General features: G+C 41.2%; 2 protein-coding genes across 5 annotated transcripts; both read right to left on the reverse strand.

The window, feature by feature from the left end:
• Positions 1 to 4: 4 nt before the first annotated feature.
• On the reverse strand, positions 5 to 8,691 carry LOC110530027 (UDP-N-acetylglucosamine/UDP-glucose/GDP-mannose transporter). 2 transcript variants are annotated; one of them, XM_021612797.2, is made up of 13 exons: positions 8,454 to 8,691; positions 6,475 to 6,508; positions 6,313 to 6,399; positions 5,858 to 5,925; positions 4,313 to 4,384; positions 4,142 to 4,210; positions 3,831 to 3,933; positions 3,386 to 3,478; positions 3,180 to 3,247; positions 1,257 to 1,335; positions 1,061 to 1,143; positions 828 to 880; positions 5 to 568 (listed from the first exon to the last, which is right to left on the reverse strand). In XM_021612797.2, the coding sequence occupies exons 1-13, from the start codon at positions 8,648 to 8,650 to the stop codon at positions 558 to 560; spliced, it is 1,017 nt and encodes a 338-aa protein (XP_021468472.2). In that variant the 5' UTR covers positions 8,651 to 8,691; the 3' UTR covers positions 5 to 557. The 2 variants fall into 2 exon arrangements, with proteins under 2 accessions (XP_021468472.2, XP_036841481.1); XM_036985586.1 differs by having other exon boundaries at positions 38 to 568; positions 3,386 to 3,475.
• Positions 8,692 to 12,545: 3,854 nt separating this feature from the next.
• Positions 12,546 to 19,632, reverse strand: LOC110530028 (plasminogen activator inhibitor 1 RNA-binding protein). Of its 3 annotated transcripts, none has more exons than XM_036985588.1 (9): positions 19,249 to 19,632; positions 17,747 to 17,933; positions 17,287 to 17,427; positions 17,106 to 17,174; positions 16,871 to 16,948; positions 16,304 to 16,505; positions 15,728 to 15,781; positions 15,316 to 15,516; positions 12,546 to 14,272 (listed from the first exon to the last, which is right to left on the reverse strand). In XM_036985588.1, exons 1-9 carry the CDS (start codon positions 19,502 to 19,504, stop codon positions 14,213 to 14,215), a joined length of 1,248 nt encoding a protein of 415 aa, XP_036841483.1. In that variant the 5' UTR covers positions 19,505 to 19,632; the 3' UTR covers positions 12,546 to 14,212. The 3 variants fall into 3 exon arrangements, with proteins under 3 accessions (XP_036841483.1, XP_036841482.1, XP_036841484.1); XM_036985587.1 differs by having other exon boundaries at positions 17,747 to 17,936; positions 19,249 to 19,630; XM_036985589.1 differs by having other exon boundaries at positions 17,747 to 17,994; positions 19,249 to 19,585.
• Positions 19,633 to 19,680: the final 48 nt, after the last annotated feature.

Genomic DNA, 19,680 nt, shown 5'->3' on the forward strand with positions numbered 1-19,680 from the left:
GGTGACCTGTTATTTCATGATTTTACTGTGGCCTAACTGCAAAATAGGCACTTTAATGATAAATTGATTTGAATTATGTGGGGGAGTTTTCATACATTTTTCATCAGTGTGACAGGAAATTAAACCTAGCAATATTTCAAATATGCATGTAACCAACATGAGGTTTAAAATGTTGGACCTTACAATGTTGAACATAGTAAAAAAAGGAAAAGCGCTTTGCTTAGAAATTAGGTTCACAAAAACATTTTTGAATAAACAGGTTCGAGAATCAGAGGCACATTGCAGAACCGACAAAATGCAATTTCCCAGAGGTTTGTGGAGAAAGCATTCATGCTAAACACTATAGATGTTGGCTCAAGAGGAAAAAACATTTACAGTACTGTGTGTCTTATTGAATTCCAGCCATAGTTACTGCATTTACTTGATTAGGCACAAATCTTCAATAACACTGATTCAGTCTTGCTGATGATGATTAAGAATATGTTGAAATAGTGGCCAAATAAATGTTCGACACACGTCTTACAAAGTCCAGCTCCAACCTTCCAGTGGCACCCCCATTAAGGTTTTTCTGTTGAAATGACAAGGAAACGTTTCAGAAATGTCCATAAAGTGAAATTATGAATATTACTATGGCCATATAAATAGAATAGCATTAACTATGGACCAAATCTAGGATTTCAAGCACAGGCCTTTTTGCTATGCCAAGTATCAGCCAATGGGAAAGTTGAAAAGCTGTTTTTAAATCGAACATACTTTACATAACAGTAACTTAACATCTGTCAAAAATGAACAACAATACCAAGTCCATATCTTTTCACTTTGCTTACTTGATTGTTCATCAGTGAATGTGATGTAGGAGTACACCAGACTGCCAGCAATGCTAGGGAGACAAAGAGAAGGATGCTCAAATTAAACTCTCATGGCATCTCTTCAGTCAATGACATAAGGAAAAAAAAACATCACACTTCAGTATATGAGACCGGTCAGTAGCAAGAGTCGGAAGTAGAAAAGAGAAGGTCCGTACTTTCAGAATTAAGCCGAACAAAGAACGTTAATTTACCTGATGTTTAATCCAATGAAGTTGACCCAGGTGAAAATATAGTCTCCGCCAAAGACCATACCAAGATAAGTGACTAAAATATTCTGTGGAAAGAAGTAAAACAGCAGTTCAATACTTTAGTCACGACAGTGTAGAACTATGTAAATGCTGTAAGTGTAGTGTTGTAGTGATAAAGAAAACAACAGTGATGGCTTACTTTAATACAGCCCACTATGGTGGTGGTCAATGCAGAGTTATGCTGAGTGCAAAGCACAATGGAGTACATTAAAACAAAGCTGCCAAAACAGAGAACAAAAGACGCTATGAATTAATAATCCGTATATAATAATGAGCTTTGTTAAACATGACCTATTTCATTCTGAAGCAATGTTGACACTAATTGCGGTTGAAAATGTTGTGAGGCTTCTAAAAAAAAAAACTCTGACTACCGAATTGTCCAACAATTATTCTTATAACAAGAATACAATGCACAATATTAAAACTATTGTACAATGAATCACTCGTCCCAGACCATTATCGCAGTGAAATCTTATACCAGGTATACAGTGCATTCGGAAAGTACTCAGACCCGTTGACTTTCTCCACATGCTGTTACGTTACAGCCTTATTCTCAAGCGACACACAATGCCCCATAATGACAAAGCGAAAAACAGTTTTTTGGAAATGTATTAAAAAACAGAAATACCTTATTTACATAAGTATTCAGACCCTTTGCTATGAGACTCGAAATTGAGCTCAGGTGCATCCTGTTTCCATTGATCTTCCTTGATATGTTTCTACAACTTGATTGGCGTCAATGTGGTACAGTCAATTGATTGGACATTATTTGGAAAGTCACACACACCTGTCTATATAAGGTCCCCCAGTTGACAGTCCATGTCAGAGCAAAAACCAAGCCATGAGGTCAAAGGAACTGTCTGTAGAGCTCTGTGACAGGATGGTGTCAAGGCACAGATCTGGGGGAAGGGTATCAAAACATTTCTGCAGCATTGAAGGTCCCCCAAGAACACAGTGGCCTCCATCATTCTTACATGAAATAAGTTTGGAACCACCAAGACTCTTCCTATAGCTGGCCACCCGGCCAAACTGAGCAATCAGGGGAGAATGGCCTTGGTCAGGGAGGTGACCAAGAACCCGATGGTCACTCTGACAGAGCTCTAGAGTTCCTCTGTGGAGATGGGAGAACCTTCCAGAAGGACAACCATCTCTGTAGCACTCCACCAATCAGGCCTTGATGGTAGAGTGCCCAGACGGAAACTACTCCTCAGTAAAAAGGCACGACAGCCCGCTTGGAGTTTGCCAAAAGGCACCTAAAGGACTTTCAGACCATGAGAAACATGATTCTCTGGTCTGATGAAGCCAAGATCAAACTCTTTGGCCTGAAAGCCAAGCGTCACGTCTGGAGGAAACCTGGCACCACCCCTATGGTGAAGCATGGGGGTTGCAGCATTATGCTGTGGGGATGTTTTTCAGAGGCAGGGACTGGGAGACTAGTAAGGATTGAAGGAAAGATGAACAGAGCAAAGTACAGCGAGATCCTTGATGAAAACCTGCTCCAGAGCGCTCAGGACCTCTAACTGCGGCGAAGGTTCACCTTCCAACAGGACAACAACCCTAAACACACAGCCAAGACAACGCAGGAGTGGTTTCAGGACAAGTCTCGGAATGTCCTGGAGTGGTCCAGCAAGAGCCCAGACTTGAACCCAATCGAACATCACTGGAGAGATCTGAAAACAGCTGTGCAGCGACGCTCCCCATCCAACCAGACAGAGCTTGAGAGGATCTACAGAGGAGAATGGGAGAAACCCCCCAAATACAGGTGTGCCAAGCTTTTAGCATTATACCCAAGAAGACTCAAGGCCATAATTCCTGCCAAAGGGGCCTCAAGAAAGTAAAGGGTCTGAATGCTGTGATGTGATATTTTTGTAACTTTTTTTTTTTACATTTGCAAAAATGGCTAAAAACCTGTTTTTGCTTTGTTATTATGGGGTATTGTATGTACATTGAAGGAAAAAACTATTTCAGCCATTTTTAAACAAGGCTGTAATGTAACAAAATGTGGAAAAAGTCAAGGGTTCTGAATACTTTCCAAATTTTATGAAAATATCAATATCCTCACCCCATAACACAGGAAAGCACAAACTGGAACAAAAACAGCATGTCCGACCACCCTTCAAACTCCAATGCCTTGGATAGAAACAGGAGAAACACCACAAACATGGGGTCAGTTAAAAGGGTAACAACAATAGCCAGTAGATGTTTTTTCACAGCACATAAGTTACACACAAACATGGTATGCAACGCACACAAACAACAGCCTCTTACCATTTGTAGATCCCCGGCAAAATGTGCATATGCCACGGTAGGGATGATCATAAATAAAGCGTTGTAATAGAGCAGCCCATATTTGCCAAGCTCCTATGAACACATACATACAAGTGGGAAAAAAAACATTAACACAACACACAATGGCAATACTTCAATGGAGAGACCCAAAGGGACTGAGGGTATCAAATTGACACGGAATGGGTTGTCCAAGTCTGTTGTTATATCAATGTGTGTGTGGACACACCGGACCACATTGTTTATAGACATACTGTACAGAAGTCATGAAGTGTCTCAATCGGGTGCACACAACATAAAACATGAGTACCTGTACTGTAAATATACAGTGGGGTGGCCTCTCCCCATCTTTTATTATGCTCTAATACTAATACAGAGGAACAAGTCAAGTATTCACAACAACAACAAAAAACTGTTGGCCACTGACCTTGGAGTCAAGTTTCTGCTTCACATAGGCCCCATTGGCTGCAGTCAGAACGTTGTTGAGCATTATGAAAACATAGCCTTGAAGATCAAAGGCCAAATCCGTGCTGTAACAGATTTTTACCAAATGAGAGATGTTTTTTTTTTTCTTCATTCCTTCCATGCATTTCCACACTAAATGGGGACAATTCCCTTTTCAACAGTTTAACTACATACTAGAGACTTTGCAATGGTAAACTGAACCTGCCGGGTTGAGACACGCGCTTAAAGCAATCTGGCCTCGGCACCCTAAGAGCAAGCAAGTCAAATTCTTACCTCGCAGCTACAAAGGCTCCAAAGATCATGGCAAACACGGTTGCCTTGATAGGCCCAGAGAATGTCTTTCTGTGGGGAATGAAACATGTTATTCACCCAATGAAAAAAAATCTAATGCAATCTTATTTTGAAATGTCTAATATTGTTTTCTAATATTTGAAGAGAACTTACTTCAGTAGGATTCCCTCGGCCAACATGGTTAACAAAATAGAGAATCTTCTTAAAACTGTAAACATGGGTAAACTGGAAGAGGATAAAGGATACAGACAATCATACCACTGTGTTCTTTATGAGCGATTCCTCATGAAACCAGGACCAACATTAAAAATACCACGATTAAGATTTTCACTAAATTAAATCCATAGAATGGTCCATCGGGGGAAGTACTGTTGATATATTTGACAATTGTATCTAACGGCATAATTCAGAAATAATTGATCTACGTTGGTATATTTATGACATTTTGGTCTTACCTAGGCCTCCTTTAAGTGTGTAGGTGCTACAAAGCAAACATTGACACCTGCTCTGTAATATGGCATATCAAAATTCCAGCGCTACTTTCAGAGTTATAATCCAATTTGTTATTTGTTGTTAATTTGAAAATGGATTCAAAAAGTTCACCCGCTGCTGGTGATTAGCAGGATGTGCAATGATACAAGTCAAAGGAGAGCGGTGATTGCCTACTTTGCCAATTTCTGTGTATAAAATGGGCCATAACAATAAAACTCGCTGAGATCCCACTCTGGAGCTTTGATATTCCCATAGAGTATATTCTGTTCAGCAATATATTGAAAAATATGCCAAATCCAAAATGTATTTTTGAAATATTCATGTTTATTTTTTAATATTCATAAATTAATGTACAAAAAAACCCAAATGCTATTGAAATCAAAAAACTACTCATACCACAGAGCAATTGGTAAAGCTTCATATGAACCAATTTCTGCTTTGTAGCATCTACAAATTAAACATTATGGAGTCTTAAAGGAGGCCTGGATAAGGACAAAATGTTATTAATGAAATTCGGCATACAGTATTTATTACTTCTCAATTATGCTTTTAGATACAAACGTCAACAATCTTTCCTACAAAGGACAATTTAAGTTTTTTCAAATTTGTTTTACCTCTTTTCTCCCCAATTTCGTGGTATCCAATTGGTAGTTACAGTCTTGTCCCATCGCTGCAACTCCCGTATGGACTCGGGAGAGGCGAAGCTCGAAAGCCCTCCAAAAAAACAACCCAACCAAGCCGCACTGCTTCTTGACACAATGCCCACTCAACCCGGAAGCCAGCCACACCAATGTGTTGGAGGAAACACCGTACACCTGGCGACCGAGTCAGCGTGCACTGCGCGTGTCCCGCCACAGGAGTCGCTAGTGCCCGATGGGACAAGGACAGCTCTGCCGGCCAAACCCTCCCATAACCTGGACGACGCTGGGCCAATTGTGCGCCGCCCCATGGGTCTCCCGGTCGCAGCCTGGACCCAAACCCAGAATCTCTAGTGGCATAACTACCACTGCGATGCAGTGCCTTAGACCACTGCGCCACTAGGGAGGCATACAAAGGACTATTCTATGGGTTACATTTAGCAAAAAGCCCCTAAATCATGGCCTTCTTTGTCCTGATTTAGTGAGGAATCACTCTTTATTTCTATGATATGAAGCATAAATGGTGAATATTCCATATCAGGGTCAATGAAGAAGAAAGACGTCATACTTGAGTCGCTTGGTTCCTAGAAGTCCTGATACCTGATTCCCAACATACAGAAGCGGTAGGGGAAACATCTGCAAAGACAGAATAAAAGTCTACTGTAGACACAGTAGTTCATCATGTTGAAACAGGCACACGGTTTCCATTGTCTGATGCAAGACTCTGTGTACAATCTACTCCCGAGAGAAGCCATTGTTTATCTACTTCTGAGAGGGTCTATGGTGAAGAAAACAAAATACAGCTTGGGGCTATGTCCCGCCCACTTGACATTTTCACCAATGACTGTTTTGGACATTAGGTTGTATGTAAGTCAAAGCAACGGAAGGGCCATTTAAACTGTAATATTGAGCTCCCTTCAGCTTGAATGATGGGTTATATGGTGCATCTGGAAATGTAAGCAACAAAATGTACAATAGATTGTAATAGTATGCTGCTGATATAGAAAGGAATCGTCGTATCACCTTGTTTGGGATGCTCCTGTCCAAACCTGGAAACGTGATGACACCTATTGACTTTGCAGCTCCTAGTACTAGTACTGTGGCCAGCATCTGGAAAAAAATTTTTTATGTAATAAACCTTTTATATACAACTCAATTGATGTAACTCATGAAGCGCATACTTACTTGACCGATCCCAACACATGTTGATGAGGGGAATCTGCAAACAAAAATTATTAAAATGTGACTTCAGCAAATGCATACAGTATGACAAAGTAGGCTCCTATCATAACTATTATGGCCAGTATCAAAGGAAATTCCCATAGACTAATAGTACCATAAAGGCAGTTCTTTGGCAATAAAACATTACAGCTATTTTATTCAGGGTAAAATAATAATCACAATGACAAGTTTGACATTCAAAGCAGTCAGTGTTTCTCTACATAAATCTGTGGTCAGCAAAAATCTTTCGATAATGTTTAATACTGTGAAAGTAAAGTACCAGTCAAAAGTTTGGACACCTACTCATTCAAGGGTTTTTATTTATTTGTACTGTTTTCTACATTGTAGAATAATAGTGAAGACAACAAAACTATGAAATAACACATTGAATCATGTAGTAACCTAAAAAAAAAAGTGTTAAAATATATTTATATTTGAAATTCTTCAAAGTAGCCACCCTTTGCCTTGATGACAGTTTTGCACACTATTGGCATTCTCTCAACCAGCTTCACCTGGAATGTTTTTCCAACCATCTTGGAGTTCCCAAATATGATGAGCACTTGTTGGCCGCTTTTCCTTCATTCTGCGGTCCAACTCATTCCAAACCATCGTCATTGGGTTGAGGTCGGGTGATTCTGGAGGCCAGGCCATCTGCTGCAGCACTCCATCACTCTTTTTCTTGGACAAATAGCCGTTACACAGCCTGGAGGTGTGCTGGGTCATTGTCCTGTTGAAAAACAAATGATAGTCCCACTAAGTGAAAACCAGATGGGATGGCGTATCGCTGCAGAATTCTGTGGTAGCCATGCTGGTTAAGTGTGCCGTGAATTCTAAATAAATCACAGACAGTGCACCATCACAACTCCTCCTCCATGTTTTATGGTGGGAACCAAACATGCGGCGATCCGTTCACCTACTCTGGGTCTCACAAAGACATGGCGGTTGGAACCAAAAATCTAACCAATGAACCAGACTCATCAGCCCAAAGGACAGATTTCCACCGGTCTAATGTCCATTGCTCGTGTTTCTTGGCCCAAGCAAGTCCTCTTATTTGTGTCCTTTAGTAGTGGTTTCTTTGCAGCAATTCTACCATGAAGGCCTGATTCACACAGTCTCCTCTGAACAGTTGATGTTGAGATGTGTCTGTTACTTGAACTCTGAAGAATTTATTTGGGCTGCAATTTCTGAGGCTGGTAACTCTACTGAACTTATCTTGTGCAGCAAAGATAACTCTGGGGCTTCCTTTCCTGTGTCCTCATGAGAGCCAGTTTCATCATAGTGCTTTATGTTTTTTTGCGACTGCACTTGAAGAAACTTTCAAAGTCCTTGAAATGTTCCAGATTGACTGACCTTCATGTCTTAAAGTAATGATGGACTGTTGTTTCTCTTTGCTTATTTGAGCTGTTCTTGGCATAATATTGACTTGGTCTTTCACCAAATATACCACCCATACCTCGTCACAACACAACTGATTGGCTCAAATGCATTAAGAAGGAAAGAAATTCCACAAATTAAACTTTTAACAAGGCACCCCTGTTAATTGAAATGTATTCCACCTCATGAAGCTGGTTGAGAGAATGCCAAGAGTGTGCAAAGCTGTCATCAAGGTGGCTATTATGAAGAATCTCAAATATAAAATAAAAGTTGATTCGTTTTAACACTTTTTTGGTTACTACATGATTCCATGTGTTATTTCATAGTTTTGTTGTCTTCGCTATTTTCTACAATGTAGAAAATAAAAAAAAAATAAAAAAACTTGGAATGAGGTGTGTCCAAACTTTTGACTGCATGTGTAAAACAGCTTTATGCCACACAACATTCAACTACATTGATGTTGGTACCCCCGAGACCGAGTAAGCAAACAACCCCACTCTGTTTTTTAGCACTGCCATTAGTGTCCAAAGTCCAACCAACTGCCCATGCATAGACTACTGTAAGCATACCTGTAACTGGTGAGGACGCTTTTGTTCACAACTACGATTAAAAACGAGCTCAGGCCGTAAAATCCGGCAGCGAAAAGCTTCAGGAACACGGCTGACCTCCCGCTCGTCATCCCTTTACTGTCATTCTTGGATACTGAGCTTTTATCCGAGGTTTTCCCTTCAATTTGCACATGTTGACGTTTCCGAACTTCCTCCATAATTCACTAAATACTACGTCATGACGATGTCAGAGGGGTTGTCTTCCAATGCGTAGGTGATAAACATTGGGCTCGTTTGAGTGGTAAGGCGAGGGCAACCGACAGTAGACGAAAGTCGAGTGAAGTCGACTCTGCGACAGCTAAAAGTCGGACACTGCAGTTGCTTTCAAACAGCAAGGCTAAGATCAGCATGACAGTGTTAACATAGCTGCTATTGTTTATAAAAGTTTGTCTGAATAAATGTCAAAATACACTCAAACTGGAAACAATGTGTGTACAGTTATTTGGTTAGAGGTCTCAAATATCACTTTTCATTTGTATTCCCTGTAGCTTTATATTTGAGCAAAATTGGTTCCTGTTTCAGTCACGTATTTAGACATTCACATTGATCAAACAGAAACACCCTAATAATTGGTTGACAAATAGGGCCTCACACAATGCAGGCAATGGCTGCACTGTGCAGCGACTTCAAAAACTGCATGAGCTTTGATCACATTTTTGTAAAGTTCATGCAGTTGACATGGAGTCGCAAGTCAGACAATTTTTATAACCATAATGCAACAGTTTGAAAGGCGGTGACCAACATTGGTCAATGACTTGACAAAAGTAATCCACTGAAGCGTGTCCATTGCTACAATGTAGCCACCTTGTAGGATCCAAAAGTGTCATAACAGAATGTACCCAAATGGTTCTCAACTCCAAAATGTACATCACATCAATGGAGTTGAACGGAGATAACTGTGGGAGGACTGAACATTGAGTAGCTGTTGGTCGATACTTGTAAATGTAAATTCTAAACCGTTACAGTGCCTTGCGAAAGTATTCGGCCCCCTTGAACTTTGCGATCTTTTGCCACATTTCAGGCTTCAAACATAAAGATATAAAACTGTATTTTTTGTGAAGAATCAACAACAAGTGGGACACAATCATGAAGTGGAACGACATTTATTGGATATTTCAAACTTTTTTAACAAATCAAAAACTGAAAAATTGGGCATGCAAAATTATTCAGCCCCCTTAAGTTAATACTTTGTAGCGCCACCTTTTGCTGCGATTACAGCTGTAAGTCGCTTGGGGTATGTCTCTATCAGTTTTGCACATCGAGAGACTGAAATTTTTTCCCATTCCTCCTTGCAAAACAGCTCGAGCTCAGTGAGGTTGGATGGAGAGCATTTGTAAACAGCAGTTTTCAGTTCTTTCCACAGATTCTCGATTGGATTCAGGTCTGGACTTTGACTTGGCCATTCTAACACCTGGATATGTTTATTTTTGAACCATTCCATTGTAGATTTTGCTTTATGTTTTGGATCATTGTCTTGTTGGAAGACAAATCTCTGTCCCAGTCTCAGGTCTTTTGCAGACTCCATCAGGTTTTCTTCCAGAATGGTCTTGTATTTGGCTCCATCCATCTTCCCATCAATTTTAACCATCTTCCCTGTCCCTGCTGAATAAAAGCAGGCCCAAACCACCATGTTTGACAGTGGGGATGGTGTGTTCAGCTGTGTTGCTTTTACGCCAAACATAACGTTTTGCATTGTTGCCAAAAAGTTCAATTTTGGTTTCATCTGACCAGAGCACCTTCTTCCACATGTTTGGTGTGTCTCCCAGGTGGCTTGTGGCAAACTTTAAACAACACTTTTTATGGATATCTTTAAGAAATGGCTTTCTTCTTGCCACTCTTCCATAAAGGCCAGATTTGTGCAATATACTGTTGTTGTCCTATGGACAGAGTCTCCCACCTCAGCTGTAGATCTCTGCAGTTCATCCAGAGTGATCATGGGCCTCTTGGCTGCATCTCTGATCAGTCTTCTCCTTGTATGAGCTGAAAGTTTAGAGGGACGGCCAGGTCTTGGTAGATTTGCAGTGGTCTGATACTCCTTCCATTTCAATATTATCGCTTGCACAGTGCTCCTTGGGATGTTTAAAGCTCTGGAAATCTTTTTGTATCCAAATCCGGCTTTAAACTTCTTCACAACAGTATATCGGACCTGCCTGGTGTGTTCCTTGTTCTTCATGATGCTCTCTGCGCTTTTAAAGGACCTCTGAGACTATCACAGTGCAGGTGCATTTATACGGAGACTTGATTACACACAGGTGGATTGTATTTATCATCATTAGTCATTTAGGTCAACATTGGATCATTCAGAGATCCTCACTGAACTTCTGGAGAGAGTTTGCTGCACTGAAAGTAAAGGGGCTGAATAATTTTGCACGCCCAATTTTTCAGTTTTTGATTTGTTAAAAAAGTTTGAAATATCCAATAAATGTCGTTCCACTTCATGATTGTGTCCCACTTGTTGTTGATTCTTCACAAAAAAATACAGTTTTATATCTTTATGTTTGAAGCCTGAAATGTGGCAAAAGGTTGCAAAGTTCAAGGGGGCCGAATACTTTCGCAAGGCACTGTACGTGTATCTGCTTGTCCTCTGTAGCTGCATGCCTTTCTGTTTGCTGAAATCCACAATTTTTATAAAACTTTGCTTTAAATACAACTGACTGTTTTCTTGAATCGACTGACAGTGACTCAATGTAGTCACAGAGGTCCACTCCACCCGCCCACAGTCTTCGCCACCCAACTCTACCTAGATGTACAAATTGTGGAGTTTAAACCTAGATAGCCAGAATGTAGATTAATACAGTAGGCGCGTTTGAGTGGTAAGGCGAAAACAACCGACTGGAGACGAAAGTCGAGGAGTGAAGTCGTTGGACGTGCATCGACAACAGCCGAAAGTCCCGACACTGTAATGGTTTTCCAACAGCAAGTCTCAGATCAACATGGCAGAGTCAAAATGGCTGCTATAGTTAATAAATGTTTGTCTGTATAAATAATACACATTTCTACACCCCCCATATCATACATACTGGCAACATAATGTGTGTACAATTCATTGGTTAGAGCAGTTTCCCAAACTCAAGCTTTGATTATTTGAGTCAGCGGGTGCAGTTGGTGAGAAGCAACTGCGGCGACTTCATCAAAAGCGGCATGACCTTTGATCACACGACTTTTGTTGACGCAGTTGACACGTAGTTGCAAGCCAGACAATTTTTATAACCATAATGCTACACACTTTGAAAAGCGCTGACCAACAATGGTCAACGACCTGACAGAAGTGATCCGCTCGAACGCGCCCACACTCCCATATTTTTATCATAGACATTAAAACCAGGTTTTCATATCAATATTCCATGTCATAAGGAAAGCCTGCCTGGCCTAAGAAATTGAACATTTATGTAATCTATGGTTGGCATCATCTTGTGTGTGTTGTGATTTCCAATAGTATGTGTTGTGATTTCCAATAGTATTAGTTTCACACTTGAATCTTATCAAATTGTAATTGTCCAATGCAGATGTTTTTCTCTCAATATAAAATCATTACTGGGTAACAATTAAGTACCTTACTGTGATAGTTTGCAATTAAAATGGTTGGGAAAAAAAACAAAAATAGATTACTAGCTATTTCTCAAACAATAATTTAGCTAGGACTGTCTGGAAGTGGTCTGAGGGAGGGGAAAACTAGCTGTTATTGGCAGAAAAGTTTGGAACTTTTTCTTATTGGTCTATTCACTCATTGTGTTGTCACCAGGCAGGCCAAAACTCCATCCCACCAAAACAGGCTGAATTCATGCAGTCTTTTCAAACAGCTCTTACACCAAAAGGGGCATTATCATAATTGTTTTGCAATTTCACAGTATTATTCCAACCTCAGTGTAGAAATATAGAAAAACACAGGAAAATCACATTTTGACTGCACTGGGCCTTTAAAATGTGCTATCTGGATATAACCTAAAACATAATTTCTGTGTTGACAATGTAATCTGCTGCCATATGCAGTCCTATCAAGCTTACGACATAATTGAATACCCCCCCCCCAAGAAAAATCACACACAGCCTGAATATAGAAAAACACTTTTTTTTTTTTAAGAGTGTTCTTTTTAAAAGTCACAGTAATGATCTCACACAACTCACTGCCAGGGGCAGAATACATTTAACACCTCTAAGCAATTTATTAGAACAGGGATGTTTGCAGAAAAGTCTACCGTCAAATGGCTCAAACAGTCCTACAAAAGGTTTGCTCCAGTCACCTGTGTCCCTGTATTACCAGCAAGTCTTTCCAGAGCATTGGAATATAAAGCTTTCAGTCACTTAAAATAGTAAAATGTACCCCTTCCCCAAACCCAATGTGTGAAGTATACCTACTTCGGTACAATAAAACCTAGCCTGGAAATGCAAGACACAGATGACTACAAGCACGATTAGCAGTCATACATTCTGTAGCACTCGATTGCTCCACATTGAACGGCACATTTCTTTCAGACAAATTATGCTGTAGTGCTGCTGTAGTAATTATAACAAAATGCAAAAATAACAGCAAAGATGATCACAAGAGGGAAAATAAAATAAAAAAAAATTTAAAAAAAAGGGCTTTACTTCAGAGTTCTGGTGCTGATAGGAACCAAGTGCTTTGCAAACTCTAAAAGATTAGACTACAAATACTACATTTATCAAAGACTCTAATTGCAAGATATGTCCACAATCTTACCTAGATAGTCATTTCTATGTTCTCAGAAATAAAAACTACTTCAGGCCAAACCGAGCTGCTTTTGAACTTGCGGTCAAGTTCCTGGAGAATGTCAAGTCCGTGGCAGGGGAGTACTTCAAGTGTTTAAGTAATTATTGTTCACAGTCAACCCAATCACACACACACACACACACACACCAAAATACAATATATTCGCATAGTGGTCTTAAGGTTACTAATAGTATAGCCTGTACAACCTACAAGGACCAGCCTAGATACACATTTGGGCCATGGCTGCCCTAAAGACACAGGTAGTAACATCTGGACCAGGGATAAAACACACCAACCACTGGTCCACCAGAAAAATAAGAGCCAAGCTATCAATAGGAAAATAAAAGGAAACCAGAGGCATCAACTTTCACTGCATAACAAGCAGAAACATTACACTTATAAGGAGTCACTACTTTTAAAAACACAGTTCATAGATTTAGTACAAAGGTACTAAAACATATTTTAAAGTTTAACATCTGAGTAATGCATGACTTAAAAGTCACCCCTTCAAAATAAAAGCTTGTCTAAGATGACCACAAAATATTCAGGTAAAGTCATGAGGAAAGCCAGCCAAAGCCTAAGGAGGAACACACACACTTCAACCTCAATCTTGGAAATGCATATATTCAAGCAGCAATACAAAAAAATATCCATGAAGTATATACGCATAATCTCTGAAAAAAACAAATAATATATGAAAACATCCCTGCTATCTTGTCTCTAAATACAAAACTTCTACCAATAACTTGCTTCAGTGTAACAAGAGAAGTAATTTTTCCTCTTTTTTTTGTCTTTTTATCAGTCCTTTCAAAACAGGTTAAAATGTCAGTCCTCAGCTGTGAATGGTATGGATGACTGTCTTCTTTTCGTCGTTAAAATCATTTCCTTTTTTTCTCCTCTTCTCTCATATACTTGAAGTTGTAAGCATGCAAGCCTCATAGGAGGGGGGGCGGAGGCGCTGACGGAGCGGGCTGGTGGCGATGCTGAAGTCTTAGGCCAGGGCTGGGAAGGCCTCTGGGTCGTCAACATTGGGAACAGACACTCCACCTGGCTGGGGACCAAGAGAGAAAAAAAATAAGGCATTTATAAAAGCTCAAGAGAATACTGGGTCATGTTCAGTAGGGAGAAAATGTTTTTCAGTTGGGAGATTATAGATGAACAACACAGTTCAAAACAATAGTCAACTTCAGCACAGAATTTCACTTTGTGGTCAGTGAAAACAGCTTTCTGTGGTCAGTAACCTAGGGTCCTATACAAGCTGCGTTGCGGAGAACGCGGACGGAGTCACGGAATCCAGACATTCAATTCAACAATATTCAAAAATGCATTGAATTTTGCAGAGAAATCACCTCAAATGTATTGGACTTATTCAGAAATGCATTACATTAGCCCAAGTTAATCATCAGACATGGACCAAATACATTACGGATTCTTCTGCAAATCACAGGAGCACTACAGAAAGACTGCTAAACCAAACAACAAGCTCTTGTTGGTGCTCACTTGCATTAAGTTGAACACCCCAAAATCCCCCCCCCCCCCCCTTTGAAGACCATCAAAGGTAAGGGATTAATTTTCTCTCTATTTCTGAGTTTTGTAACGCTTCTGCTTGGCTGGTTACTGTTTGTAATAATTTGTCAACTGGGCTATGTTCTGGCCTAGGTATGTTCTTGGCTAGGTATGCTTTCGCCAAAAAGCATTTTATAAATATGACACTGTGGTTGGTTTAACAAGAAGTTAATCTTTAAACCTATGTAAAATATGTTTTCAGGATTTTTATAATGAGCATTTCTGTAATTGAATTTGGTGCTCTGCAACCTCACTGGATGTTGGCCAGATCATACCCTAGAGCGGTTAAACATTGTTGTGAACTTAAATAAATGTATGTTCTGTTCTTTTTTTTTTTTTTAAATCAACAAGTGTGATTTTGAGAGAGAACCTAAAAAACGGAAAACTGGAAAATGGGACTTGGGAAAAAATAAAACGGAATCAGGCAAAAAATAAAACTGATTTTATAGGGCCAAAGTAACCGTAGCCTTTTGTGATCATTATTTACAACCATTTGTGGTCAGTTACAACAGCCTCAATTAGCGTTACCTTTTCGGGTCGAACTCCCCCTGCGCGAACCGGACGGTCGGATCGGCCGCCTCCTCCACCGCGGCCTCCCCTTCCTCCACGGGCTCCCCCGCGCCCGCGCCCAGGGCGGCCCAGGTCTCCAAAGTTGATCTCCAGCTGGGCTGTGATGTCGTTGGCGGGCTTGCGGAAGTGGTGGTCCGGGCCGATTTCATCAGGGTTGCCCTGATATAGGAGATTTGACTTTGTTTACATTTAGTCAGAGCTAGAGTTTTACATTTAGACAAGAGTCCACTCATGCAACCATGTAAACTCAAATAGCCAACATACTAACTATTGTTCGACATAATTCAACTACTATGCCAATGTGTATGCATGTGTAGATGAAGGCTTGTTTTATCAGAACTGTCATGGGTTGAATTTTTGAAACAGATACCTTGAACAAGGGGGTCAACTCTTCAATCTCCGGAGTATCAATCACAGCTGGTCTCTGCAACATCCAAGAGAAAGGACCAACAATAAGGCCGAGCACTTTTGTAATGACAGCCTCACGGGGAGGGTTTTTATCTGGTTTGCATTACGATCTGGTTTATATCAGCCTTTTTGGTGGCTAATACATAAACAAAACAACAATAAATCAATACCTTAAAGATGTGCATACTTCTTTAGCGTTGATCAGTCAATAAGAATCAAACTTCTCTAATTGCAACTCCTTTCCAAACTTGAAACGCAACAGTACAGCTAATCCTACACTTCTTGAACATTCACCAATATTAATTCAGTAGAGTATATCCGTAGATGTTTTGACTTCAGATGGATTTGAAATGAAAACAAATGATTTAAACGATTCAGTCACATCCTTAATCTAAATAACACACACTTTGCTCAAATATAGGGTTGAAAAAAATAATGAAACATTAAAAATACAACTAAATACAATGGCAAAACATAAGATATACATGACAGCGCAGCGATAGAGAAGCAAACATTTGGCACAGTTTGTGTCACTTACATCTTTAGGCTTTTCGTCGCTGACATCTTCGCTCTTGGACTTGTGCAGCATGTAGCCCTTGTTCCACTTGCTGTCGGCTCCCTCGTTGGGCTTGCGGATGTTAAACTCCACCTTGGCACGCTCCTTATCCTGCATGGCCTTCCATTCGTCCAGGGTCATCTCCTTGGGGCCCTCCTCCTTAGGTTCCTCTACTTCGTTCTCCCTGGAAGAGACGGAGACGCATCTGTTACCGCAAGCTATTACCAGTCTGTTAGCTTTCAAATTGGGTTTGTCGTTTTAGATTTCTTCTAGATTGACTGTAGTGCTACGTGCGTTGTGGACCATGTGATGAATTGAACGTTGAGATCAGACTGAATGAAGCAGTATGAATGGAGCACCCTAGTGAACCGGTACAGTGATGTTAACTCCAAGACTAGGTTTCCCGTGCAAAAATTATATTTAACCTGTAAAAATAAAGGTTAAATGAAAAAGGAGAGAAATTAGTTGGTTATCCCATTTCAGTCAGAACAGCAGTCCTGGGGTGTGTGTGGGGGGGGGTTAACTGGACAAGTCCAGGAGGGTACTCACTTATTCTCAGAGTCAGCAGGGGTGTGTTCCACTCCCTCAGGGGTTTCCTCAGGGGCAGTAGTCTGTTCGGCATCAACACTGGGAACAGAAATTCAATTTATTTATCCCCTCTGGGGCAAAAGCAGAAATCAGTCAATATCAACAAAGCCAGGGCTTCCTCCGTATAGGACCTTGCACATAGTAGTCTGATCGGTCTCCATTTAAGGAAATAGGTTCTGATTTTTTGAACACCCACCTCGTTTCGTCCTTGGGGTTTCCCCGGTTGTGAACACCACTCCCGCCACGCTTCTCCTCGGATTTCTGACTGTTGAGACAAACATAAAACCAAATGCGCCACCATCACTAGTTACAGAGCATCTGAAGATCAAATCCCCCCCAAAAAAATCCTTTGAGGACTCGGAGCAGAAATGACTCACGGTTTGTCGCCACCACTGTGTCTGTCGAAGTCCCGTTTGCCGCGGGAGTCGAAGCTGTCGCCCCGGCCCATGCCCCGTCCCCGTCCACCACGCCCAGCACGGCTGCCACCGCGCCCTCTGGGGGGCCGGTCTCCTAGAGGCCTGATGAGGGACACACACAGACTTTGCATCAAGGAGGGCAGATAGGAGCAGCTCAGGACTATGAATAATACTTTATTGAAAGTTAAAAATAAAATGAAAAAAAAAAACAAAAAAAACATGCAAGGATAAGTATGATTTGAATTTAGACTCCCCCCCCCCCTTTTTTCTTTACACCACAGTCAGTCTGGTGCCACCTGACACTTAAAAAGTAACAAACTGAAGCATACAATGCGTCCTAGACAACCAGATTTACATTACCAACCCTTATTATCAACAACAAAAATGCTGACCATTGTCATTTACTACAGAAATTACTCACTTGTCTACAGAGAACTCTCCTCTTTCTCCACCGTCGGGCTTGTCCTCAAGGGGTTTGTCGAAGCGGCGCTCGCGTGGGGGTCTCCTGTTGTCCGGCCTCCTGTCGCCGGTGGGCCGCCCCTCCCCCTGCCCGCCCTGGGTGCCAGGCTGGCCCTGCTGGTCCGGCCTTCGGCCCACCCGCCTGATAACTGCTACCACAACAACACATGGAGGCTTTAGATGTGGCCAATCAGCACTGGCCAGAGATGACTACAGAGACAAATGAAAAGGGTTGTGCAGTGAAAAATCCCATGAACATTCACCACTCTTTCAATCAATAATACCTTTTGATTAAAACATGTTTTGGTCTGATAATGGGTGTTGGAGCCAAATAATGTGTAACCAAAAAGTATAATACAACCAAGAGTGGTATAATGCACTGGTGTCTAGACTAGAGACGAATTGCACGAGGAGCTTCAAGTAAGCATTTAACACGAAATATGTGTCAGTTGTCAGCAAATGTGTTAGCTAATCAGCTTCGTCTGGTATGACCTATCTCATGAGGGTGTGGAGTGTTAGCTACGCCCTGTCGTGGTGTATTACTTTGACAGCAGACACGCCTGCTTTCAGTGCATGTAGGCATGGTATTTATACTTGTGTAGTTAAGGACATCTGGCCAAATCACTTGTTTACAAAAAATACAGCGAATGCACGTAGACGAAATCCTAGTAACTTAGCTACTAATTCAGCAAACTAGCTAACAAAAGTAGCTAAGATGATCTGTTTGGAAATGCTTCTGCAAAGAAACGCCAGCACGCTGTCAAAGACTGTCACAACACGTTACTGCACAAACCGTTTGAACAGACAACACAAAACAGTGCTAACTATGCATTAACTAGATCAATTAAACGGTGCAAGGTTTGCTACCTGTATTGGTCTGTTTCTACCAAAATGCTGGAACAACAATAACCAGCATGGGACTTTGGTTGGCTAGCTACCTACCCAATGATGTACTTGCAGGATAACGCACGGGCCTTGACGTTAAACTCGATATTTATTTTATACAGTTTAGTCGCATCAGTGTTTTGAAGAATAGCTAACGTTAGCTAACTGCGCAGCAAACATTCCCCGCAAATCCTAGACGAGCCAGCTACCTTTTTGCTCAGCAAAAAAATAAGTTATCTAATTCATATACATGCCCACCAAACTCGAGCTTTTTCACGACAAACACATTTTACTGCGCAACTACCACTGGAGTATCATCTACAAACAATCCACATCCTGCAGGTGGAATTCATATCCGCGACAGGTTAGCGTGAGTGCACTGTTTGGGTGATATACAGTACATATCCAATGCATTAACCTGTCCAATAATCATGCATTGGATATGTGCATGTTTGCAGTGGGTTCTGTTGACAACAGGACAGGTACCATGTTGACCCTCATCATGCTGTTGTTACCAAGCTGGCTAGGTTTTTGCAGGTTTTGAAATATTTAAACGCAATACCAACGTGTGAACCTTACCTTCTTTCTTCGGAGGTACTGGAGCCTGAGTTTCATCTTTTTTGTCAAGGAGCGGATTCTTCCTGTCCTTCTGTGACTCTTTCTTGGGCTGCTTGGCAGCTTGGGCTGCAGACTTGGTGATACTAGCTGCGGCCGCCTCTTTCTTCTTGTTCTCCGCCGCCTTTAACACCTCGAACGGATCTGATTCATCGTCCAATAGCTGGTCAAACCGATTCGTTACGACGCAGCCGAAGCCTTCTTGCAGTTGTCCGGGCATGATGGCGCCCCTTCGGCGGGATTTACCTCCGATTCTACGAGGCTGGCTGCGAACAATTCGCTAGATACTGCCACAAGATGGCTGGGAAATGTACCCCTTCTCTTCCGGTGCGAGGAATATCCGGGACATTCAGTAGTGCGCCATATAATATGGGGTATGTACTTATCTTGCCAAGC

Source organism: Oncorhynchus mykiss, chromosome 8, assembly GCF_013265735.2.
Source record: "Oncorhynchus mykiss isolate Arlee chromosome 8, USDA_OmykA_1.1, whole genome shotgun sequence".
Classification (NCBI taxonomy): domain Eukaryota; kingdom Metazoa; phylum Chordata; class Actinopteri; order Salmoniformes; family Salmonidae; genus Oncorhynchus; species Oncorhynchus mykiss.

What these genes read in the sequence shown, in the direction of transcription:
- LOC110530027 (XM_021612797.2), bottom strand. Translation starts at nt 8,650, where the DNA reads ATGGAGGAAGTTCGGAAACGTCAACATGTGCAAATTGAAGGGAAAACC. An exon ending in AGCGTCCTCACCAGTTACAG is followed by an intron (nt 6,509 to 8,453) that starts GTATGCTTACAG and finishes TTTTGTTTGCAG; the next exon opens with ATTCCCCTCATCAACATGTG. An exon ending in GCCGAGGGAATCCTACTGAA is followed by an intron (nt 4,211 to 4,312) that starts GTAAGTTCTCTT and finishes CATTCCCCACAG; the next exon opens with AAAGACATTCTCTGGGCCTA.
- LOC110530028 (XM_036985587.1), bottom strand. Translation starts at nt 19,504, where the DNA reads ATGCCCGGACAACTGCAAGAAGGCTTCGGCTGCGTCGTAACGAATCGG. An exon ending in GGAGAGTTCTCTGTAGACAA is followed by an intron (nt 17,428 to 17,746) that starts GTGAGTAATTTC and finishes GTCCCTCATCAG; the next exon opens with GCCTCTAGGAGACCGGCCCC. An exon ending in GCGACGAAAAGCCTAAAGAT is followed by an intron (nt 15,782 to 16,303) that starts GTAAGTGACACA and finishes TGGATGTTGCAG; the next exon opens with AGACCAGCTGTGATTGATAC.